At 33.1% G+C, this 22,698-nt stretch overlaps 1 protein-coding gene across 6 annotated transcripts in view; it reads right to left on the reverse strand.

Moving 5' to 3' along the window:
* The window catches only part of WDFY3 (WD repeat and FYVE domain containing 3), a 306,260-nt gene that overhangs the window by 46,223 nt on the left and 237,339 nt on the right, over window positions 1-22,698 (reverse strand). For 5 of the 6 annotated variants that reach the window (XM_074273239.1, XM_074273237.1, XM_074273236.1 and 2 more), the window contains 6 exons: window positions 22,208-22,435; window positions 17,594-17,647; window positions 13,762-13,930; window positions 10,293-10,456; window positions 4,636-4,784; window positions 447-567 (listed from right to left, as the gene is read on the reverse strand). In XM_074273239.1, the coding sequence (XP_074129340.1) occupies window positions 447-567; window positions 4,636-4,784; window positions 10,293-10,456; window positions 13,762-13,930; window positions 17,594-17,647; window positions 22,208-22,435 (885 nt within the window). The remainder of the gene's footprint in view (window positions 1-446; window positions 568-4,635; window positions 4,785-10,292; window positions 10,457-13,761; window positions 13,931-17,593; window positions 17,648-22,207; window positions 22,436-22,698) is intronic. The other variant, XM_074273238.1, reaches the window with a different exon arrangement.

Here is a 22,698-nt window from a genome sequence, read left to right on the forward strand (position 1 = left end):
ATGACCTCATTTGGTGTTTTCGATTATACAAGTTAATAGTTGTTTGAGGTTGGATTTAAACTCAGGAATTGCTTTGAGACCTGCCAAAGCATCTACTATGCCACCTTGCTGCTCATATTATTAAAACTAAGCTTTAACTTAAGGCTTAACAAAATCAATTATGATTTAAAAGGTTAAACTGCACTAAGACTTTTGGGACCCCCCCCCACACCAATAAGCAAAGTAATTTTAATAATAATAAATAATAAGAATAATAGTTATACTGTGGTCTGTCTTATAAAATGACATGTAAGATACATTATTGCATACAAAAAGGAAGTCTTTTACTTATAGTATGATTAAATCTGAAAAACAGTCAAATGTTTTATGATAGACTTTTACAAAAAATAATAAATCTCAGAGATAAAATATTATAATAAAGTATCCTTTATTCAAACAAAACCTACCTGCAACAAATACCTCCTTTTATGAACTTCCTTAATATCCTCATATGCAAAAATGCTGCAAGACCTTCTGAGCTGACTAGGACCTTGTCTTGCTCCTCTTGGAATAATTGGCTCATGCATGCTATTGATATCAAAAAGGATGATAAATACAAATGTAAGTAATGATAAAGTCATTAGTAAAGATAGAACGTATCATTTACAAAGCCTGTTCTGTGGCATCAGGGATGGGAAAATATTAGTTAAAAGAGACACAATTAAAATAACTTTAAAAGCGTAAAAGAAAAATACCAATTACTTATAGGCAATTTTTAATTCCTGTTAGCTTTGAAAGAAGTACATAGTTTAAAACATATTATTTGTATTACTGCTGTTAGAAGTAATGAAGAGATGTATTTCAAAGCTCAAGTATGATCTAATTCAGTCTCTGAAAAACAGATTTTAGGGAGTGTGTTGGCATCTTGTATTATTCCTCATATACCATAACTGTATATCACAACTGCTCAATCCTGTGGAGAGCTTATTGTTTATTTTTTAATGCACTTGAAGATACTGGGCTTGAAAATACCAAGATCTAGGTTCAAATTTCTCCTGACATGAACATCTTCACCATCAATAAAAATGTAATTAATAATTATCACCTTATTCTCTTTTCTTTTGATAGTGAATGTTCAGATAGAAACAACAGCTTTAGAATAAGATTTCTTTTATCTATAGATCCTTTCACAGAGGAGATAAAATGGCTGCTTTTTGCAATTAAATAAAAGTATTTAAGTTGTCAGCTCTTTCCCTGCGGGCTCTCCTCAAGCATCTTCAGCATAGCTCTATGAGCAGACACAATGATGAGGATGATATATACCCCACACTGAATTGATTTCTTCTACTAGGTTTCTACAGTTTCATAATTTTTCATTTCATATATCTTGGAAATTATGAATATTTTATATATGTATAATTTTTTTGTAGATTCTTAATTTCTATAACTTTCAATATGAAACTGAATAGCTTCTAGAATAGAATGAGATAATGATCCACAGGGCTTTTTAATAACTCTTTAGTATTTTCTAGTAGGAAAAACCCTCATCTTAAACTACATTAACCAATGCACTAGTTTCTACCAGCAGATATACATGGTCCTGCAGTTTAATGCTTCTTTGTCGACATATTGTTGATTTGAGTTCCTGCAGATGTTTCCCAAAAAGGGCCTTTTGATTTCATTCTTGGATCTTTATAGGTTCTTCACAGTGGTAAGCTATTTTCTGTGACACTTGATATATTGCATAATGAGTACTGTAATTAACCCTTCTTATTGTAGTCTGATGAAGTTCTGTTTACATGAAAAGAATTTCTGTAATGTTTTTTATCATGTACTCTGAGCACATAGAATCAGTCCTCTTTCCTCTTTTAATTAAATGTGAATTTTTTTATAGCTTCTTGGGGTGATGGGTCCTATGTCTTATTAATATGACAAAAGTTTTTCTGAGAAGAATTTCCAAATATGTTGCTTCTTCTTTAGTTCAAAAAAAGACTGATATTTCATAGGTATTAATTACTTTTAAAATGTTTTTCAATAGTTTTGATTTCAGGATGAGAGTTAGTTTCTAAATATACATTGGCATATTCAACAGATCTATGTGTAATTTGCATTATCTTCATGTACTGCCTTAATGTGACCCTTTGATTCAAGCTCAAAACTGAGGTTGGTTATCTATTTTTCTTTGATCTACACAAGAATCATTTATTAATTAATAATATTTTTACATTGACAGAATAAGATTCTATGAGATGTACAACTTGTTTAATTCATGTGTGTGTTTATATTTATGGGAATTTTATAACTTTATATCACCTATGCATAAGTGATTAATAAGATGATTATATATGAATCTCTCTTTAACTTCAAAGTCAGTGAGCTTAAGGCCAAACAGAACCTTTATAGGCTTAAAGACAAGTTATGATTTATCATTATGTTGGTGGCATTTGAACAATAAAGAAGATTCTTCCACATGGATGTCAAATGTTCTGATACTCTCTTTACACCTGAGTTTACACCTATATTTGTAAGACAGAAATGTCATTTGTTCAGAACTCAGGCAAAGGCTTTGCCGTTATCAATGAAGGCAATATAAAGGTTAACACAATTTCTCTCAGTGGCCATCTGGTTCAACACATATACAATAGGAATCCCTCTTGTGACATACCTGACAGGTTATCAGCTCACCTCTGCATAAAGAGGAAGAACATTCTGTAGGCAGGTCTTTATTGCTTATTAAATAACTACTGAATATATAATGAATCTCTCTTTATACCTTGGGGCTGTATTCAAATAAGACCATATCAAAATCAAGGACTGGTTAATATGCACACAAGAAAACTGTCATGAAAACCAAAAAGATTTATGTTTCAAACAGCTGTTAACTGATGTACTATGAGAATTAAATCAGTTCTTATTACAAAGCTGTTAATAAATCCTCCTGCTAAAAGCCTCAATGTGTCAGAAGCTCATTATGATTTAAAAAATGAGGGTAGGAGATTTTAACATTAACTGATACTTGCTTAGTAGTCTAAGATTTTTCAAAGAACTTTCCTTCTATCACCTTGCCCAATTAATCCCTGAGAGGTAACTTCTCTGGTTAGCATGATCCCCATTTTACAGATGAGGAAATGGTTGAGCAGAGAACTTAAGTAAATTGGCTGCAGTCACACAGTTCATAAATATTTTTACTAGTTGTGTGACCACAAGCAAGTCTCTTAAGCTATAAAATTGGGATGAATGATGCTTTCAGTGACTCCCTTACAGTTCTGTAAGGGACAGTGCAAGTCTCAAAAGCATAACACGAATGCCAGCTATAATCATCATATGATTACAGTCAACAGCAAAGCTCCAGGCTTCTTAGCTTCCCATGGGCATCAGTTGGCCTTTTGTCATTTGAGTGCTCACTGTCACCTCCTTATTAGGATGGAGGGAAGCACAGTAGAGGAAAAAAAAGTAGGACTTGGAGTCAGATGATCTAGGCACTCTTTTGCTCACTACTTGTATGATCTGAGTAAGTCATTGTCCTCCCTGAGTAATGAGGGTGGAGATCAGAGGACCCTGTGCTCCATCTAGTTCTAGATCTATGTCCTAAGTAAGCTGAGGGAAAACTTATCAACTAGTCAATTCCTAATTCCATATGAATCACAATTAGGACAGTATGTTCTCCATATTTAGAGTATATGAAGAAGCCCATTTTCCTTTAATGTTTCTTTTCTTTTCTAATTTTTTTTTAATTGACGCAATTGGGGTCAAGTGACTTGCCCAGGGTCACACAGCTAGGAAGTGTTAATTGTCTGAGGCCACATTTGAACTCGGGTCCTTCTAATTTCAGGGTTGGTGCTCTATCCACTGCATCACTAGCTGCCCCCCTATTATGTTTCAATCATAAAGCAATGTGTACTTTCTGCAGAGTTGTATAATATTTGAAATTCTAATTTACTCAGAATAAATGTAAATAGCAATTATTTCTACAATAGTCAGAAACCCTGGCCTCCCAGATTCATTCATTTATTTAGATTTTTTTTTTAATTTTTGGATGAAGTGAAAGAGGAGATTCTTTGTTTCAATTGCCACTTGGCCTTAATTACTGAAAAGCCAAACAGAGACCTGTTGAAGTTCTTAGCATAGAGACCAAGATCTCCCATTGTATCCAGGACCATCTCCAGTCTCATCATCTATATCTGGCCACTGGACCTGAGAAAGTGAGGCAGGTGACCTAGAACAGCCCTCCCTCACTCAAATCCAATTAACTTGGATGTCATGGAATCACCTCCCTGATGTTATGGAACTCACTGAGAATGAAATACAAACAATAACAACAACACTTCCAAATATAGTTTAAAAATTAAAATAGTTTTAAAATTTAAATAGAAATTTCAAGTTGTCTACTGCAGAATTTGATTCTGATTTTGGCCAATCTAAATAAAGGCTTTCCCATACTTCCCGGAATAACTAAATCTTAGTAATACATGATCATCAGTTTTCTCAGCACTTACTAAAACATGCTGCAAAAAGTAGGTACTTTATAAACTGATACATACAAATTAAATGGTTACAAAGTAATTTATATGCATCAAGTAATATTTTCTCCAAATAATAAATTACTAAATTCTCCAAATGCTAAATTATTTTTCTTTATTTCAGTGTTTTACTTACTTTGGAGGCAGGGTCTCAATATCCCGAATCTCCCGGGTTGCAGTCATTGTAAACCCATCAATCACATAAAAATGCTCTTTACCAAAAAGAAGTAGACCTTCACTAGTGTCCAGCCCTTGGACTCGAGCACACCGATACATGTGTTGAATCTATAAGAAAACCATCAACTTTCAGTAGATACAAGTGAATATAGCTTTTGATCACTATTTATTTTTCTCACTAACATGTATGAAGCAGGATGTTCTTAACTAAAGTCATGAAATATATTAAAGTTCTTCTGAGCTTTCCTAACCTTTCCTGAGCTAACAAAAAAATCCAGTTGTCCTCCCATTTATTTGTTTTTGTAAACAAACATTTGAAAGCATGTCATTTAGTGAATTTTGATTTATTAACATTTGATGTTAACATGAATTTTTTAAAAAGTTAGAATTCCAAAATTCTTCTTTCCTCTTTTCTCTCTCCCTCCTTGAGAAAGCAAGCAATTTGATATAGATTGTACATGTGCAGTCCTATAAAACATTTCCATGTTAGCCACATTGCAAAAGGAAACTCAAAAAAACAAGGATAATAAAATAAAAACAGAAATATGCTTCAATTTGCATTCAGAATCCATCAGTTCTCTGGAAGTGGACAGAATTTTTATAAGTCCTTCAGAATAATTTAAAATCATTGTAGTTCTAAAACTAGATAAGTTAGCAAGAGAATAGTTATGAATAATTTAGTTTAGAATAAGTAAATTCATCATACAATATTGCTGTTACTATGTACAATGTTCTGCTGGTTCTGCTCATTTCATTTTGCATCAGTTCACATCCAAGTTTTTCTGAATCTGGGACATGTTAAAAATTATCTCTAAATTAGTAGTATTGAACAAACCTTTTTTAGACTCCTTTGGGCTATACAACTTAATAAGAAGATGAGATTTAAGAAAAAAAAATTAGAGGAATTAAGATCATGTACTATGAAAAAGAAACTAAGGAATGTCTCAATATTAATTTTCAGGTAATCTGTTATATCATGTTATAGAATAAAAGTAGTTTTTTTAATTGCCAATGCACATGATGCTTTGTTTTATACTGCAGTATGCTACTGATTTTTTTTATTAGCATTACCTTTATACCTTCATGAGGACTAATACTCAAAGTAAATTAAGGAAATATTAAGAAAGCGCTTAGCTGTCCTTGATGAGTTCAACTCACCAAACCTTGATGCATTGTACCTTTTTGTACTAAAAGAAGTGGCAGATTTGGTTCCTGCATTACTGTTAGTGACCTTTCAAAGACTATACAAAAGAGAAGACAAGAAATTTTCAAATCTTCAAAAAAAGCAAAGAGAATAGAGCTTGCAAACCACAGGCCATTGAATTTTTCTTCAGATTCTGCCAAAGGATATAAAAGGGAGGGTAAGCAATGAAACATAACTGGGCTAAAAACATGCTAAAATCTATTAAGCTGATAATGAGCTAGGATTTGAGACAAAAAAATAACATGTTAAGTTGTAGTTGAGAATTGGGAACTATGCCCAAAGGGCTATCAAACTTTTCATGCCCTTTGATCTAGCAGTGTCTCTACTGATACCCAAGAAGGGAAAGGCATGCCTGGCTGGGAGCCTGCTTTTACTTGGGGCTTGTTTAAATTTTATTTATTTATTTTTTACTAGTGACATAAAGAAAAAGATGGTATGCTTATCAAATCTGCAGATGTAAAAGGCCGCTATCATATGGAGTGATAGTCATTCAAAGAGATCAGAGCAGAGCATGGTGTTAAGTTGAATTTAAGATTTAATTCAATTCCTTTCAATAATGATAAGATGTTTTCATGTATAAGACTGTATACCAGGCCTTAGGAATACAAAGACAAAAATGGACCTGGAGCAGTCCTTGCCATAAAAAAGCTTACTTTCTCTGTGTGTATGTGCCTTATAATATGTGAAGACAAGAAAATAAAAAGTGATTTCAAAAGAAACTAACAACAAGAAAACATCGGGAAAAGTCTTGTGTAGATGTGAGTCACAGTCTTGAAGGAAACTTGAGACTCTAAGAGGAAGTAAAGAACTAGAGTTTGTATGCAGATGTCGGATATCACAAGTAGACAAGATAGGTTAGGAAAATAGAGTAGCATAAAATAAAATTGGCAGAAAGACTGTGGCTGGCTCAGCTGAGGAGCTCTTATTTTATCTTAAAGGCAATAAGAGAGTCAGAGAAGCTTGGGCAGTACTATATTCCCATCTGAGCTTAGGGAGCATGTAGTAAGTAGGTGAACAGAAGCAGAAAGGTTACAGCAATATGAGGTTACAGACTATAGAGGTAGCCATGGGGATGAGAAGAAAGAAGGGGTTCAACTGTACAAAATATTCATTCTATTCCATGGAGAAGTCCACAATAAAATTCTAGGAAAATTTGCAGTGTTTGCTACATAGAAAATGCTTGATTTCATTGCCTACATTTTATGTACTCATAACATTTCTCTAATGCCATTTAGGTAACTCTGTAAACTCGTACACTAAATTATTAGCATGTGCCAAGCAAGCTTCACTGGAGAACAATCTTGGCTGAGAGGGCAGGAATGTGAAAAGGAACTTAGATCGGGCAAATAAATGTCCATAGCTTATTTTTCTTTATTCCCATTGCTACATACCAGGAAAGTTAAAGGAATTGGAAAAACTGGCTTTGCTCCTTATTCCTCACTGACATATTGGTTAGCTTCATTATATAAAGAGAAAAATTTGAAATTCTGTTGTTTTCACAAGTGGAGAGGACTGGTGATCTTTCAATGTAGATGCTATTTCGTAGGCAGCTACTGTCTCCCAGTAACAAGATTTTTCTCTTAAAACTCATTTCAACATGAGTCAAGAGAAGAAGATGGTAGGAAGAAAACAAGTCAAACATTTAAACATCAAGTTTAAAACTATTTCATGTAACATTAAGATATAAAAGATAAGAGTAGGATAAAAAATTGTATTAATGAAAAAAGTCTGAAGATACTTGGAGGAAAACACTTTCCTATAATATTAAGACAAACGTCTACCTTCTGCTTTATCTCTTGTCACAATGCTAATAACAAAACTACTAGTAATAAAAGAAAAGCTTCACGGATCTTTCTATGATTCTGAGATATCCTTATTTTCATATGAATTCATATTATGAATATGAGTTCATGTTAATGATTCCTAGTGGATTTCTTAGAATTCTGACATTTATTAAAACTTCAATAATATTAGGAAGTAAAGAAAAAATAGACACTCATGAGTAAAATTTTTCCTACTATTAGATATCCTTTCTTGAACTGATAATTTATGATTATATATTTTTAATCCTCCCTGATGTTCTGCTGGGCATATAACACTGTTCTGCTTTGTTTTATTTTGTTTTTATTCTTTTTTTGTTTTTATTTTTTCTTATTCTGTTTTTTAATAAAATAAAAATTTTTTAAAAGAAATGTAAAAAACAAATTAACAAGGAAAAAAAAAAGAGCCTTTACACAAAAATGCAAGAAATAATCCAAGAAAATTGTCCCCAAATGATAGAACATGAAGAGAAAGTAGAAATAGAAAAAACAAAAATCCACTTATCACCACCTCAAAGAGATCTTTTGTGGAAAAGCATAGGAATATTACTGCAAAATTTCAAAAAACCCAGATCAAAAAGAAAATCTTCAAGAAACAAATAAAAAAATTCAGATATGCTGGAATTAAATTTAGAATTGTATAGGACTTATCAGCAATCACAAAAAAAGAACCATAGGTCCTAGAATCATATATGCTAGCAATCTACAGAACTAGCCCTATGACCAAAAATATCATATCTGGCAAAATTATTCACAATACTGAATGAAAAAAAAATTAAACGAATTTGTAGATCATCAGGCTTTTCTATCAATGGAACTATAACTCAATAGAAAATTTAACATATAAGAGCCAATATCCAAGATTAATTTTAAAGAATTCAACATGGACAAATTGTTAGTGTTTTTTACATGGAAATGTATACCATATGTTTAAGACTGATATCAGTAATTGGATAGCTCAAAAGAAAAATTTATACAAATGAAGTGCAGAGGAAGAATAAACAAAATCGCATTGGGAGGTGGAGGGAAAGCTGGTAGTTCTGATAATCTACTTACAAAGGGAATGGGTTAAATAGGCAACACTACATATAAACTGTGAAGGATATATCATCTTCCAAAATTTACAAAAAATAAGGGAAGGAGGGGAGAAATAGAGGAGGAAGCAAAGGGAGGGGAAAGAAGATAAGGGAGGGCTGCATGGATGAAGGAAGGTTAAATAATAGCAAGGCAAGTTAAGGAGCAGAATTAAAGTAGAAGAATTAGGGATATGAAAGTAGAGCTACATATAAACATTACAACAAAGATCAGGAGTTGAATTTATTAGGGAAAAAAAGTATGGCTAGTAATCATTGATCCTAGTCACAAATTTAAAGATTCATTCAAGAGAGAAATTTACATTATTTGTTAGCCATATTAATATTGTTTTAAATGCATGTTTACATATGATTAAATATAAGAGCATATGTGTATGTATGAATATATGTAGACATGTATGCATGTTGCTCTATGTAGGTATATATAAATATATGTGGGTTTCTGGATAGGTGTGAATATATATGTATATATGTGCATATGTGTTTGTGTTTGTGTGTGTGTGTGTGTGTGTGTGTGTGTGTGTCCCCATTAAATATTTCTGTGCTTCACTATAACCTGCTTGGGGAAGGGAGGGAGGAGGATGAAAGGGGAAAAAAAAGAATAAAATAAATAAAGTGGGCAACAGAGAACAAAAGAACAATTTACAAGGAGGTAAAGAAAAAATGAGCACTCATGAATAAAATTTTATGTATACATGTGTATATATATCTATATCTCTATATCTATATCTATATCTTTTTTTGAACTGGAAATTCATTGCTATGCATTTGAATCCTCCCTGACATTCTGCTGGGCATACGACAATATTCTGCTTTGTTTTCTATTGTTTTCTTTCTTATTTCTATTTTTTTTTTAAATAAACAACAACAACAACCAAAAAAAACCAAACACCCTTCAATATAATGATAACCTACAAGCAGCTAAGAGAAATGGTGATGAGACCCAATGCATTGAACAGTGAACAGAGAGCCAGTCTTGAAGCTAGAAAGGTGTGAGTAGGTCCTGCCTCTGATACATCCTGACCATTTATGATCTTGGACACTAATTTACTCAATGCTCTTGTTAACTATCTAAGACTAAAAATTGCAGAGAATGTGTCAATCTGTATGGGGAGAGAGAGTTTCCAATATGGGAACTCATTACAATAATGAAATCACAGGTCCAGTCCATATCTCTAGGGCAAAACTATATGCTGCAAGCAGACAATCCTTTGATCCTCATTCACTTCTTCAAGCATTGCCTACATACAAAATATAAGTCAAAAACCCCACTAATTTTGTAGTCTTAATTTATGAGTTCTTAATCAAGTTTCATGAATTTCATCATTGAGAAGCTGAATGACTTAACTAAGATCACAGTTTATCACAGGAAATAAAAGACAGATTCTCTAGCATCCCAATACGTACCTTACTGACTAAATCACTGACCAGCTTCCCTGAAAGTATTTAAACAAAGTTCTTAAATAAAGCAAGACCAAATGTTTTTCAAACACAATACCTTCTCTCCCTCTTCTAGCAGGCGAAGTAATGTTGCATTATCTGTTTTCTCTTCCTCTTCTATTGAGCTGCCCTCAGCAATCTGATCTTGTAGTTGTTCCTGGTTTTCTTCATCTCCCCCATCAGGGGCAGAACGAGATCTTTTTAGAGGAGGTTTAACCAGACCTGTAATGTCATTACCAATTAAATCACTGTTATTGTCATAGAGATTAGTTTTGCAGTGAAATCCTTATCTCCTCTTTTTAAGTAGCTGTAATTCAAATTTCTTTGAAATCTTAGGCAGGCACAAACCACTTAGCAACATCCACAGTGGTTTGTTTGCTATTATATAGGAAGCTAAATTCATTTTCACTTAATAAAAAAACATTTATTAAGTGGATGTGAAGTGTAAAGTGCTGTATAGGATGGGACAAAATTGTATGGATGAATCAATCAATTAAGAAGTATTTATTAATTGTCTACTATATACTGTGAATTTATTGGAAATTTTATTTTAAAGTTGTTTCAGCTGTATTCCTAAATGATGTTTTAGCAAAGATAGTAGAGTAGTAGTTTGCCATTTCCTTCCCCAGACTATTTTAAATTTGAAGAAATCAAGACAGAGTTAGGAAACCCAGCTAATAAGCTACTAAATATCTGAAGCCAGATTTGAATTCAGGTAGGTGAGTATTCTATTGTACCATCTAGCTTAAAGTACTACTACAGAATGCACAATAAAAACAATATAGTTTTTCCCAGAATAATAATGAGGAGAGTGCCATATGTTAATTATTAATTCTTCCTAGAAATAAAAATATATGTGTTGTCATATTATAAATGTTAATACCATGAGGTACTAGATCACATAATACTTGGGAAGACCTTTGTGGTATGCTCTGATTAAATACTGTATCTGGTCATAATAAAAGCAAGTACGACCAATTCTTGGTCATTCAGCAAATATCATATGTTTTCAGAATTAAATAAACTTCATTCTTTTAAGCATTTGCTCCTGTGCTGTTCTCCTTTTGTATCTCTCCCTAATTATCAACATCCTCTATCAAGTAAAGATCAGAAATAGGTAGAAGATGTAAAAGTTTCAGGTAAGTGATAGTGAGCCCTAAGTTAAAAATGGAAAGAACTGCATATATCATAAATATCTTAATCAATAGGGTCAACCTATCTTAGCTGTAATTGCAAACCGAGGTTCACAAATAAATTCTCTACTCTAGAAAAATGGGTAAATCTGCTAGTCTTATGTGATTCTTTGAGATATTATTGCCAAATGGTTCTGATTAGTTTTTTTTTTTTTGAGGGAATTAATTTCCTTATTTGTTAAATAGTGTGATAACTGAGGAAGTAGAGTCCCTTTTCTTCACCATTCTTAGTACTACTAAGATCAGAGCTGTGCTATTTTCACTCTGAATGCATAAAGATCTAGAACCAAACTGGTGTGCCAACAAGTGAACAACATAGATCAAAACTTTCAGGATTGGGTGAAATACTAAAAAATAGCAGTTCACATTTACAAAGAATTTTAAATTTTGCAAAGCACATTATACTATTTAATAGATGAGGAAAATGAGGCTCAGAGCAGTTCAGTTTCTTATTCAGGATCACTGAGCTCCAAAACCCTTGAAGCCATGTTCAAACTCAGGTCTTTGTGACTAGAGTAAAATACTCTCTCCATTATACACATTCATGAAGGAGGAAAATTGATATTCTTATATGATTATCTAAGGCAAGAGTCTCAACAATGAGAATAAAAATAATAGAGAGCTGAAAAATAAACAACCAAATTATTTTTATTAAAATGTTTTAAAAAATTACAAATATAAAAATTCCCATATTAATGCCTCTTTTTGTCATTAAGATAAGTCTGGATTCTCAAAGATTATGTCAGCATTGCACAAAGCCTAGCAAATTTTACCAAATGGAGGAAAGATTTTGAGTATGGTCCCCACAACAGAGTGTATATGCAACTAGATTTCCTTTAAAATAATAAATTTCCAGCAATGGTTAACATATTTGAATGTGTTCTTCTTAAAGTTATGATTATAAAAGTGGTAAATGATTTTAGCCCCATGGAAATATGAGTGTGAATATGAACATATGCAACTACTTCAGGAGGAATCATTATTTGCATTCATTTGGATCTAGCCTAGATGAATGGAGAGAAGTTAGTCACTAGATGGCTACCTGTATGAAATTTTTTGCCACAGTGACTAATCAAAAAGGAAATACAATATGAATCTTTATCCTTGTGACCTCTCCTTGTGATCTCCTTTTATTTCCACAGTGAAGGTAACAGATTGATTAAAGAAAAAGAAGGGAGGAGAGAAGGTGTTAAGAATTTCAGCTTAGTTTTATCTATAAATATTAACTTAAAGAAAAGCAACAGTATTTTAGTAACTTCTGATGATCATTTTATTTCCAGGAATCCTAGAATTTTAGAAGGGGAAGTGATCTCAGTGGCCATGTAAACTACATCGATGGATGGATTCTTTTCTATCCTGTGTCCACAAGTGGTCATGCAGTCTCTGCTTGACATCCTTGAAGGAGGAGAATCCATCACTTTTCTCCACAGCCTACTTCACTTCTTGACAGTTTTAATGTTAGGAAGTTCTCCTGACACTGAACCTAAGCTTCTCTTTTTGTAGCTTCCTCCCACTGCTCCTGATTCTGACTTCTAGGATCAAACAGAATGAAATCTCATTCCCTTCTCCACATTTTGGCCTTTTGGTTATTTGAAGGTGAGTATCAGATCTCACCAGTCTTCTTTAGGTTGTGAATATATATAGTGGCTTCAACCAGTTTTTGTATAACATGAACTCACAGCCCTTTACTATCCTGATGACTCTCCTCTGGACCCTGTCTAGCTTATCAATGTTCTTCTTAAATCATGTTCTCCAGATAAGATCCCATATGAGGTCTGAAAAGGGGAGAATTCTATGGGACTATTAGCTGAAGCTATATTTCTACTAATTCTGCTCCAAATCACATGTTTTTTCAGCAGTCACATCACATTGCTGACTCACATTGAGATAGGCCAACATCATCCCTACATTGTTTCCTTTTAAGAAAATTTCTAGTTATAAAAATTTAGGACAATCTCTTCAGACTCTGAAGTTAGATGATCATTTCCTGTTGGCTACAACAATCAGTGATAAACCTAGAAACTGTTATTAAGAGTGTCAGCTGAAAATAACTATTGCCCTGGAATGTGATACCAAATTAGATGAACTATGGATGCTATCAAATAGCCAGCTAGCAAATAACACACATCAGAAAACAATTAAATGATGCCAGATCCTCTACCTTTGGAGCAGAGATCCTTGAAACAAGTAATTATTCCCAAGTCACCTTAGGATTATTCAATTAATCATGGCTCTCTACTATCCCTATTTCTTCATGTTTTAATATGAAAGAAATCAAAGTCAAGTAGCTCCTGAAAACCTGAAGGATGCAAATGATCAAAGAGGTAGCCTGACCTTTAACTTTGGCAATCGTGTCTTCCCCATGCTCTGGCTCCTGCTGTGTAGACTCGCCTTCAGAACTTTCTACAATGGCATCTTGGACAAAGGTTTGATTTCCCGAAGCTAGGCGCATGTAGTATTCCTTACTGTCGTAGCTGATTGCTCTCCGATATCGAGCAGGCTTCTAAAAAATAATCAAAGGAAAGGCTCATTAAACCATATTTTTATGGAATAAGAGAAGCATTGGAAATATAAGGGGAAGTGCTATATAGTTTTATGTAACCTAGTTCCCAGATGTTAGTCAGTAACTGATAAGTATAGATTTTTTTTTATCAAGAAGAAGTGTACACTTGCTTTAATTTTAACTATGGCCAAATTCATGTCCTGTAAATAAGCTCTTTTTGTATCTTTTGTATTATAACTTTATACATGAATACTTTTACAAGTTATTCAAATATTGGGCAATGATAAAAATATCAATAGATCTCTACCCTCAGAAATTGTGATTAGCAATAGGAAACATCAGAAAAACTCCCTCTTCAGTATTATATACTAACTGCACTGCCTCATATATGGCTCCTTCCAACTATGTACCATAAATCTAACTTTCTAGGTGTCTCTGGAATCTTGTGTTTGTATTTCAAAGTTCCTATTTAGCTCTAATCTTTCAATTAGAAATGCTTGACAGTCCTCCTCTCCATTGGATCCATTTCTTCCTTCTCTGTAGAAATATATTCAGTTTTTAAAGGTAAGTTATTTTTAGTCTTAAGTGCCTATTCTTTGCCTTTTGAAATATTCCAATTCTTGTTTTGGAATAGAATCTTTCAGGTCATATGTTCCTTGGTACTCAAACTATTCCTCCTTTCCTCCCGAATGTTCACAGCATTTTTTTTTTTTTTTAACTATGTAGTGAAAGCTCTGGGTTTTGGTCATGAAATTCCCAGAAATTTTCCTTCTGGAGTTCTTTTAAGGAGGTGATTGATGAATTCTTTCTATCTTTACTTTGTTTTCTTAGTTCTAATATATCTTGGGCACATGTCACCTATAACTTCTTAAAATATAGTATATAGGCTTCCTTTTATCATGGCTTTCAGGAAGTCCATTTATTCTTTAAAAAAATTTTTTTTAACCTACTTTTCAGGTCAGTTATTTTGGAAAGCAGAGATCTTATATTTTCTTTTTTGAGTTTTAGTATTTTTGTTTCTGTCTCATAAAATCACTCATTTCTTTTTCGACCTACTATAATGTTCAAGAAATCTGCTACTTGGATAAGTTTTTAATATTTTTTGTTCAGAGCTATTTATTTCATGTCCAATTCTTTTCTCCAGAGCTTTTATTTAATCTTTTTTAAACTTCTTGCTTCATTTCTTCAGGTGTTCACATTGTAATTTTTTACCTCCATTCTTACTTCCTCAATTGGGGTCACTGTGCTAAGGACAGGTTCCATCACTAGCTGTGCCTCTGGGGGTGGTCATTGGCCTTGGTTGGTCTGGCACATTTGTTCCCTGGGTATTTGTGCACTGGTCTTCACTTTGTGGCTGTAGAGCCCCATGAAAATGAGGTTCAGGATAGTGGATGCCAATAAAGATCAGCTGAAAAACTTATGTGAACTTCTATCTATCTCATGCTTTCACTCCTAGGGTCTCTTCTACTTGCCATGTTCTTGCTTTTCTTTTTCACCTATACAAACACTATGTATTCTCTGGGTTGACAGAGTACAATTTCTGACTATATCGTTGATTGCTTTTTTTTTTTTTTTTTCATTTGGAAAAGTTATTTCTTTGGTGGGGGCACTGTGGAAATCCTTCCAATGATCTTGATTCATTCTGCTTCTTATTTTATAATCTCAAGGAACACCCTATACTGAGAAATCAAATAATTTACTTATAGTCATTGAACTACTATATATCAAGATAAAACTTAAATAAGGTTGTCCTGATTCTAAGGCTGTCTCTTTATCTATTATCATAAGTTTCCTCATGGAAATAACTCTTCTTCCAAGGTCATATGTTCAGATATACTGCACATAATATTGTCCCAACTAATACTATCTTCCAATAAAGTAATTACGGACTTTATAAGAAAACCCCATTGTAAAATCACAAACCCTATAGTATCTATTTGATCTGTTCAACTGAGCATCCATTTACAGTATTCCTATGGAAGTACCAATACCATGCCCAATACCCTCTATCTCTTTGTCTAATATTCTTTCTGAACAATCAATTGGATAAAGGATTGCTCTATTTATGAAACAAAATTGAATGCAATTTTAGTTTCAGTTCCTATATCCATGTTAATAAGACATATGGTTTATGAATTAATTTATAATTTAAATAGGTCTTCATGTAATTAGAAGGAACAAGGGATATAGTGGTAAGCTGTAGGAAACATTACATTATATTGAGTTTGTTCTAGTATTTTTGTTCCTGTCTCATGAAATCAAGACATATTACATTACAAGGAGAGGCATATTTCCCTTTTATTTAAAAATGATTCTTTATTTACCATGCTAAGATTTCCCCTTTAAAAGAGACAATATGAGATAAGAGTCTGAGATAGTCTATGATATTATATTAAACATGAAGATCAAACCCACTGAAGGGAAAGGTTCATATGTTTCCACACTCACACTTTGGATAGAGCTAAAATAGAGTACAAATACCTTGGATCAAGAGTTATCTCCACTACTTAAAGTATAAGTTTGAAATGGGAACTAAGTTCTAGAATCTACATTTCTAAAATGGATATTATATCTTCTTTCTTTTTACACAAATAAAATCTTTATATATATTACTCAATCTGCAACTAAATATGATGTGATATGATGCTCTCTACTTTTGCATAAGTATGGCAATGACCTGTCCTGCTATGATTACATTAAGCAAACTTTTTGCTCACACTATTTAATTGCTAATATAAAGTTTAATTGGAAAAAAAAAAGGGAATTTTATTTGGAATGTGTTTCTCAAAATGAAGATAGTTATGTATCAGGGAATAAATTTTAAATGAAGAGTAAGAGTGATAAGCAGGGAACAGAAAAGAAATAGTATAAAATTAAAATATGTAAAACATTAATATAAAATTCAGAATTAAAAGCCAGCTAATGGAAAGTCTCCTAAGAATTCTGTAACAGTGAAAATTGAGAAGACTAGTATGTCTCTTTTTCTATAGGGAAAAGATTCTTTTAAAAAGTAGGGTTACTAAAGTATTTGTTTCAAAATAAATGAAAATAGATTTAGTCAATATATAGATGTAAAACAGTACTTAAGGGATTATTGTACAGAGTTGTAATTGCTATCTAAAAAAATCTTTCTCTAAATACCTTTGAGATGTTATAATGTTTTCTGAGATGTATCCAAAATGCTCAACTGGTCAACAGAGAATAACTTATACTTTTTATTTCAGTCCTAAATTTTAACAGGTACACTCGCTCTCATAATACTATCCTTTGTGTGGCTTTTCTATTTCTATATTTTCTCTCCACTCTCCCCCACCCCCTCAAAAAAAAAAGTCTTGGATTTTACAAGGTTCCTTCTTCTATGTAAATTACTGAGTAAATAACATTTATTAAGCCATAACCAATTACTAAAGCCAATATAAGTTTTATTATGAGCAGTGAAAGTTTAGCCTGTTAGTGAGCAACATATAAATTCTACAGAAATGATTAGAAAGATTGGCAAAGGATAAAAGAACATATTTCAGCATGAATGTACTAAATCTTTAAACCTTAAAAGTATTTATTGAGAAAGCAACTTTGAAAACCAATCTTTTAAGTTAGTCTGGTCTATCATGCATTAAAGACTGTGCATGTAGTTGACATTCTTTATGGTACTGTATGCTTTACCTTTTGAGGAATGGTATCATCAGGAGGGTCAAGCTGCTTACTTGGGGTGGCAGACTGAAAATAGGGGATTAAGTACAAAGAGATCAGAAAAAAAAAATCTCGTGTGTGTGTATGTGTGTGTGTGTGTGTGTGTGTTTGTTTATATACATTACAGCAAGGTTTTCTTGAGTTACTGGTGAAATATGAGCTAACATACTCTAAATATGAGCTATATACTCAAAGAAAATAAATTTTCAAGTTTAAATTGCCTGACATGATGAAATTTTGCATTTTATAACTATTTTATGAATGACACATAATAATTCAAGAAAAAACATAATATACACCACTGCTGAAGATCAATACAAACTCTTTGAAAGTTTCTCTGTCTGTCTGTCTCTGTCTCTCTCACACACACCCTCCCTCCACTAAGATCTAAAAAAAATAAATCCCTTTGCATATGGCTTAATACAATATTACCTCATTTAATTCTCATGGCAACTTTGGTATAAAGGGTCTATTATTATCTCCATTTTACGGATAAGGAAACTGAGGCAAAAGAGATTACATACTTGCTAAAAGTAATAGAGTAAGCATTTTAACTGGAATCTGAATTTGGCCTCTAGACTGCAGATTCCATGTTCTCGTCAGTGTCATCTAATGGAAATCCATAGAGTAAACAATTTCCAACTTTTTAGTTTTGGGACCTCTTAACATTCTAAAAAATTACTGAACACCCCACAGAGTTTTTGTTTATGTGAATTTTATATATTGACATTTATCACATTAAAAATTAACTGAAAAAAATTAAAAATATTTATTCATTTGAAAACAACATACCCATTACATGTAAGCATAAATTATATATTTTTATGAAAAATAATTATATTTTCTGAAGAAAAAAAAAAGAAATAGTGTGAAGTGGTTGAAGTACATAAAGAAAATACAGCTTCATACATGTGTAATTGAAAGAGTATTTTGAGAGGTAAATATTATCTTAGTATAATTATAAAATATTTTTTTAATCTCTTGGATGCTTTAAAAGGGCCTCAGGGATTTTCCACCAATTCATGTACCACATTTGGAGAAAATGTTGCCAGAGAGGGTTACAAAACTTTAAGCCTTGATAAAATCTTCAGTCTGTAGATTTGATGTGAAGCAGGTGAATAGCAAGTAAAACTGACTTGTTTAATTGAGAATATATAACAGTAACAACTGACAATTTCATAGGGATTTATATAAGAATCAAGACTGGATCTATGATTTCACTTATACGTGGAATTTCTAGATGAGGAAACTCTCACTATTACAAGTTGGCACTTTCTCTGCAACTTGTAGCTTGAGAGAGCTACCAAAGCCAGGATAGTGAGAGGTTATATGACTTGTATAGGATCATATAGTCAGGATGTCAACCAGGTGTGCCCGGCTCTCAGTCCAGCTTTCTATTCACTGCAACACAAGTTTGCAAAGCTCTTCACTTCATTTGAGACTCAATAAACTTCATGACATAAGAAGTACAAATATTTTCAACTTCGTTTTACAGATGAGAAATCTGAAGAAATCCAAAGCTCAGAGAAAACCAGAACCAAATTCTTCTTTTGAAACTTTCTAGCTGTGGGCTGTTGGACAAGTTATTTAAATCATTTAAAATAAGGGGCTTGAACTCAAAGGTATTTAAGGTCCTTTTTCAAGTTCTAACTTTATGCCACTATGTATGTGATTTGTTCAGATCACACAGCTAATTAAAATGTCACAAGCAGAATTTGAACACAAGTCTTTCTAATGCCAAATGCTACATTCTATTAAGTGCAATGCTAATACAGTAACCCTAATAAAAAAGTGCTAATGAAACAAGCAATAAAGTAAAATTTTTAAATTTAAATTTAAATATTAAAATGATTGTTGAAGTGCTGGGTTCATAATGAGATGAAATCTTGGGCAAAACTGATCCAACTAGAAAACTCAGATTTGATCAAAATTTAAAGAAATTTTAGCTTAGGTGAACTGATAGATTTTGGCTCGTATTTTACTCAGATAGTTAAAAAGGCCTGGTTATAAGGGAATGCCCTCTTTTGTCCAGATTATTCTGGGTGGGATGGCATAAATATAGATGTCTTTTTGAAACACAGTGATCACAGTCATGTCCCCCAAACCATCATTAGAATAAGTCTATATCTTCTTATAATATTCATTTTTTCATCAGTTATTAACTAATTAGAGTCCATTGCCACCCTCAGGAACACACACTCTTCTAAGGGGATATAACTGCTGAGTAGTTCCATGAGGGGGTCTCTATGATATTCTAGAGTGCCATGGACCCATTTATTAATTCTGGCTAGCATTATTAATAAAATGATTAATTGCCCACAAACTATGTCACTTGTACTTTTTATATACTATAACTATATTGCAGATACATAGCTCACAGCAACAAAATTAGTGAGCTAAAGATGTGCATAAAATACTGCTTTTGATGACCTTTTATTCTAACCTTGCATATGCAGATTGCCATGCTTGTAATCCGTACTACAAAACCTGCTAATGGATTTGCTTAGAGTTTGTGGTTGTCCACATTAAGGCTACTACTACAATGGTGATCCCTTAGGACTGAAAAAAGGGGGGACCAAGCTACCTTAAGAGGGTTGAACAAGACCAGGTTTTAAACAGGGCAAGGCAATGCTCCTGTGCCAATCAGTAGGGGAATATAACTTGCAAATAACCACTATACCATCAGTCTAAGTGAGATGAGACCCGACTAAAGAAAAAAAAAAAAAGCTTAATAAGACTCAGTGACTTACAAGACCACTGTATTCCCAATTTAACATAAAGACTGTAACCCGATGGAGCACATTCAGAACTTCAGATATGGCTTTAGTACAAATATTCAGTATGAATTTAGTAAATTATACTTTAAAGGAAACTATGCACTTCCAAAATTTTTCTAAAAGGCAACGGTGACATAGTAGAAAAAGCAATGGAATATGGATGCATATACTATTTCAATCCAACTCAACAACACAAAAATTGAAAATACCACCTCTGCCCTCAAGAAGTTTACAATTTAAAAGGAGGATGAGGTTTGTATGTAAGGAAACACAATGGAAGCTGGAAAAAAATTATGTAGAAAAGGGAAAGACATCTAGTGAGATAGTAGCATTACAATTGGACCCATGTCAATACATGGAGATGGAGGCAAGGATAGGAGGGTTTTGGGCATGAGAGCAGGACGAGATGATGGGATTTATTCACAAAATTACATAGTAATGAGTAGCTTTAGGATGTATATAAAGGAGACTTGTTCAGTCATGTTCAACTCTTTGTAACCCTAACTGGGATTTTCTGGCAAAGATACTACAGTGTTCTGCCATATCCTTCTGCTGCTCATGAGGAAACTGCGGTGAACAGGAATAAAGTGACTTGCCCAATGTTTGAGGCCAGATTTGAACTCAGGGAAAATGAGTCTTCCTCATTCCAGGCCAGGTACTTTATTCATCGTGCTGCTTACCTGCCTACGAAGGAGAAATGATTGTGGGAAGGGAGGTTAGAGCTAGATCAAGAACTTTAATTCCAGAATAAGAATGCCTGAAAATTTTGTTGGCTGTGAGTAGTGATCCCAATGGGTTGAAAGCCTGAGTAACTAGAAGCATGGTAACACAGGCAAAATATTTGATATCTGCTCTAAAATTCACCCCTTGATGTCTCTCTGGGGGTGACTCAGGATGTTAACGGCATTTCCAGCAGAGCACCAACTTCAGTAAGTTCTCTCAGGCAAGAAAGATTTCAAATTTAAATGAACAGGTTAGTGAATTTTCAGAGGCTCATTCTTAGGAGGCTGGTTACCAGTAATTAAGAGATAGAAAACCTGTGGTCTGCATTTTTTGATGCAGTATAAAATTAGATTTAAAACAAACAAACCAAAAAACAAAAACAAAAAAAAAAAAAAAAAAAAAAAACTTGTAAAATAATAGTATCTGTTATAAAGTCTCAGGCCTATAATGAATGCTAATGAAACATATGAAAGGATTATTTTCTTTGGGAAAGTGTCTAAACCCAGAAACCATTTGGATGTTTGTTAAGTGCAGAATAAATTTTTAAAAATTAAAACTCTGCGGGAAAATGTAGCTAACTCTAACTCTCTAAATGGTGAAGTCTCTATCAGGCTCTAGAATCTTTATAAAATACTTTAACTGCAAATGATCTTTTTAATGGAATTTTTAGCAAAGAGGGGCTCTGGAGAGAGTCCGGAGTAGAAGTTCCTTTTCATATACACATTGGCTTTCTGAATCTGGAAAAATCACAGGTCTTAATGATTTAGGCAATTCTGTAAAACTATCACAGACCTCAGTGATTCAGGCAACTCGGAAAGACTATCAGTTGTAAGAAAGTGCCAAACTTCCAATAATCAATGAAATCACAAGTTCAATAAAACAATATAGTACTGATATATTTCTCAATTCTGTCCATCTCCTAAATACACTAACTAGTTTCCAACGAGAGAAAATTAGCTAGCTGCTAATTAAAACAAAGTTAGGATTTCAGGTAGGCTAATTTAAATAATTCACATAATCTGAAAAAGACTGAAAAAGAAAAGTGAAATTTGAATAGTAATCATAAAACAGAACTGTGCATACTCACCAACACATTTGTCTCTTGTTCAATTTCTGGCACATAAGGGTAGTGGTTGTAAAACATGTCATTGCGGACCATTTTTTTCCTCATCCTGCAAGGTCCTTCCGTCATCTCCAACATCCATTTGTCCAAATGGGAGCCAATGGGAGGACCCCACAAACCTCTCTCCCGCAACAGCTCATACTCTATTTGGCACCACTCCTCTGTCACATATTTCAGGGCATTTTGCTGACGCTATGAATATGAAGATTTCCAAATTGGTAACCAATCAAAAAAGTAATAGTAATAATGCATATAAAAGTAGCCAAACAAGTTCATCTTTACAAATAAGAGATGCCTTAGTTTTTGCCAAAATTATTTACTTATGATTGAATCAAGATATACCTTTTCTGAGAATGGAAGAATTTTTTAATGACACATAGGGATTATCATTAAAAGATATTACAAGTGAAAACTTATGCATACTTCTCTGCTGCCTCCCTATATAAAACTCTAAA

This window comes from Sminthopsis crassicaudata, chromosome 6, assembly GCF_048593235.1.
Source record: "Sminthopsis crassicaudata isolate SCR6 chromosome 6, ASM4859323v1, whole genome shotgun sequence".
NCBI lineage: Eukaryota > Metazoa > Chordata > Mammalia > Dasyuromorphia > Dasyuridae > Sminthopsis > Sminthopsis crassicaudata.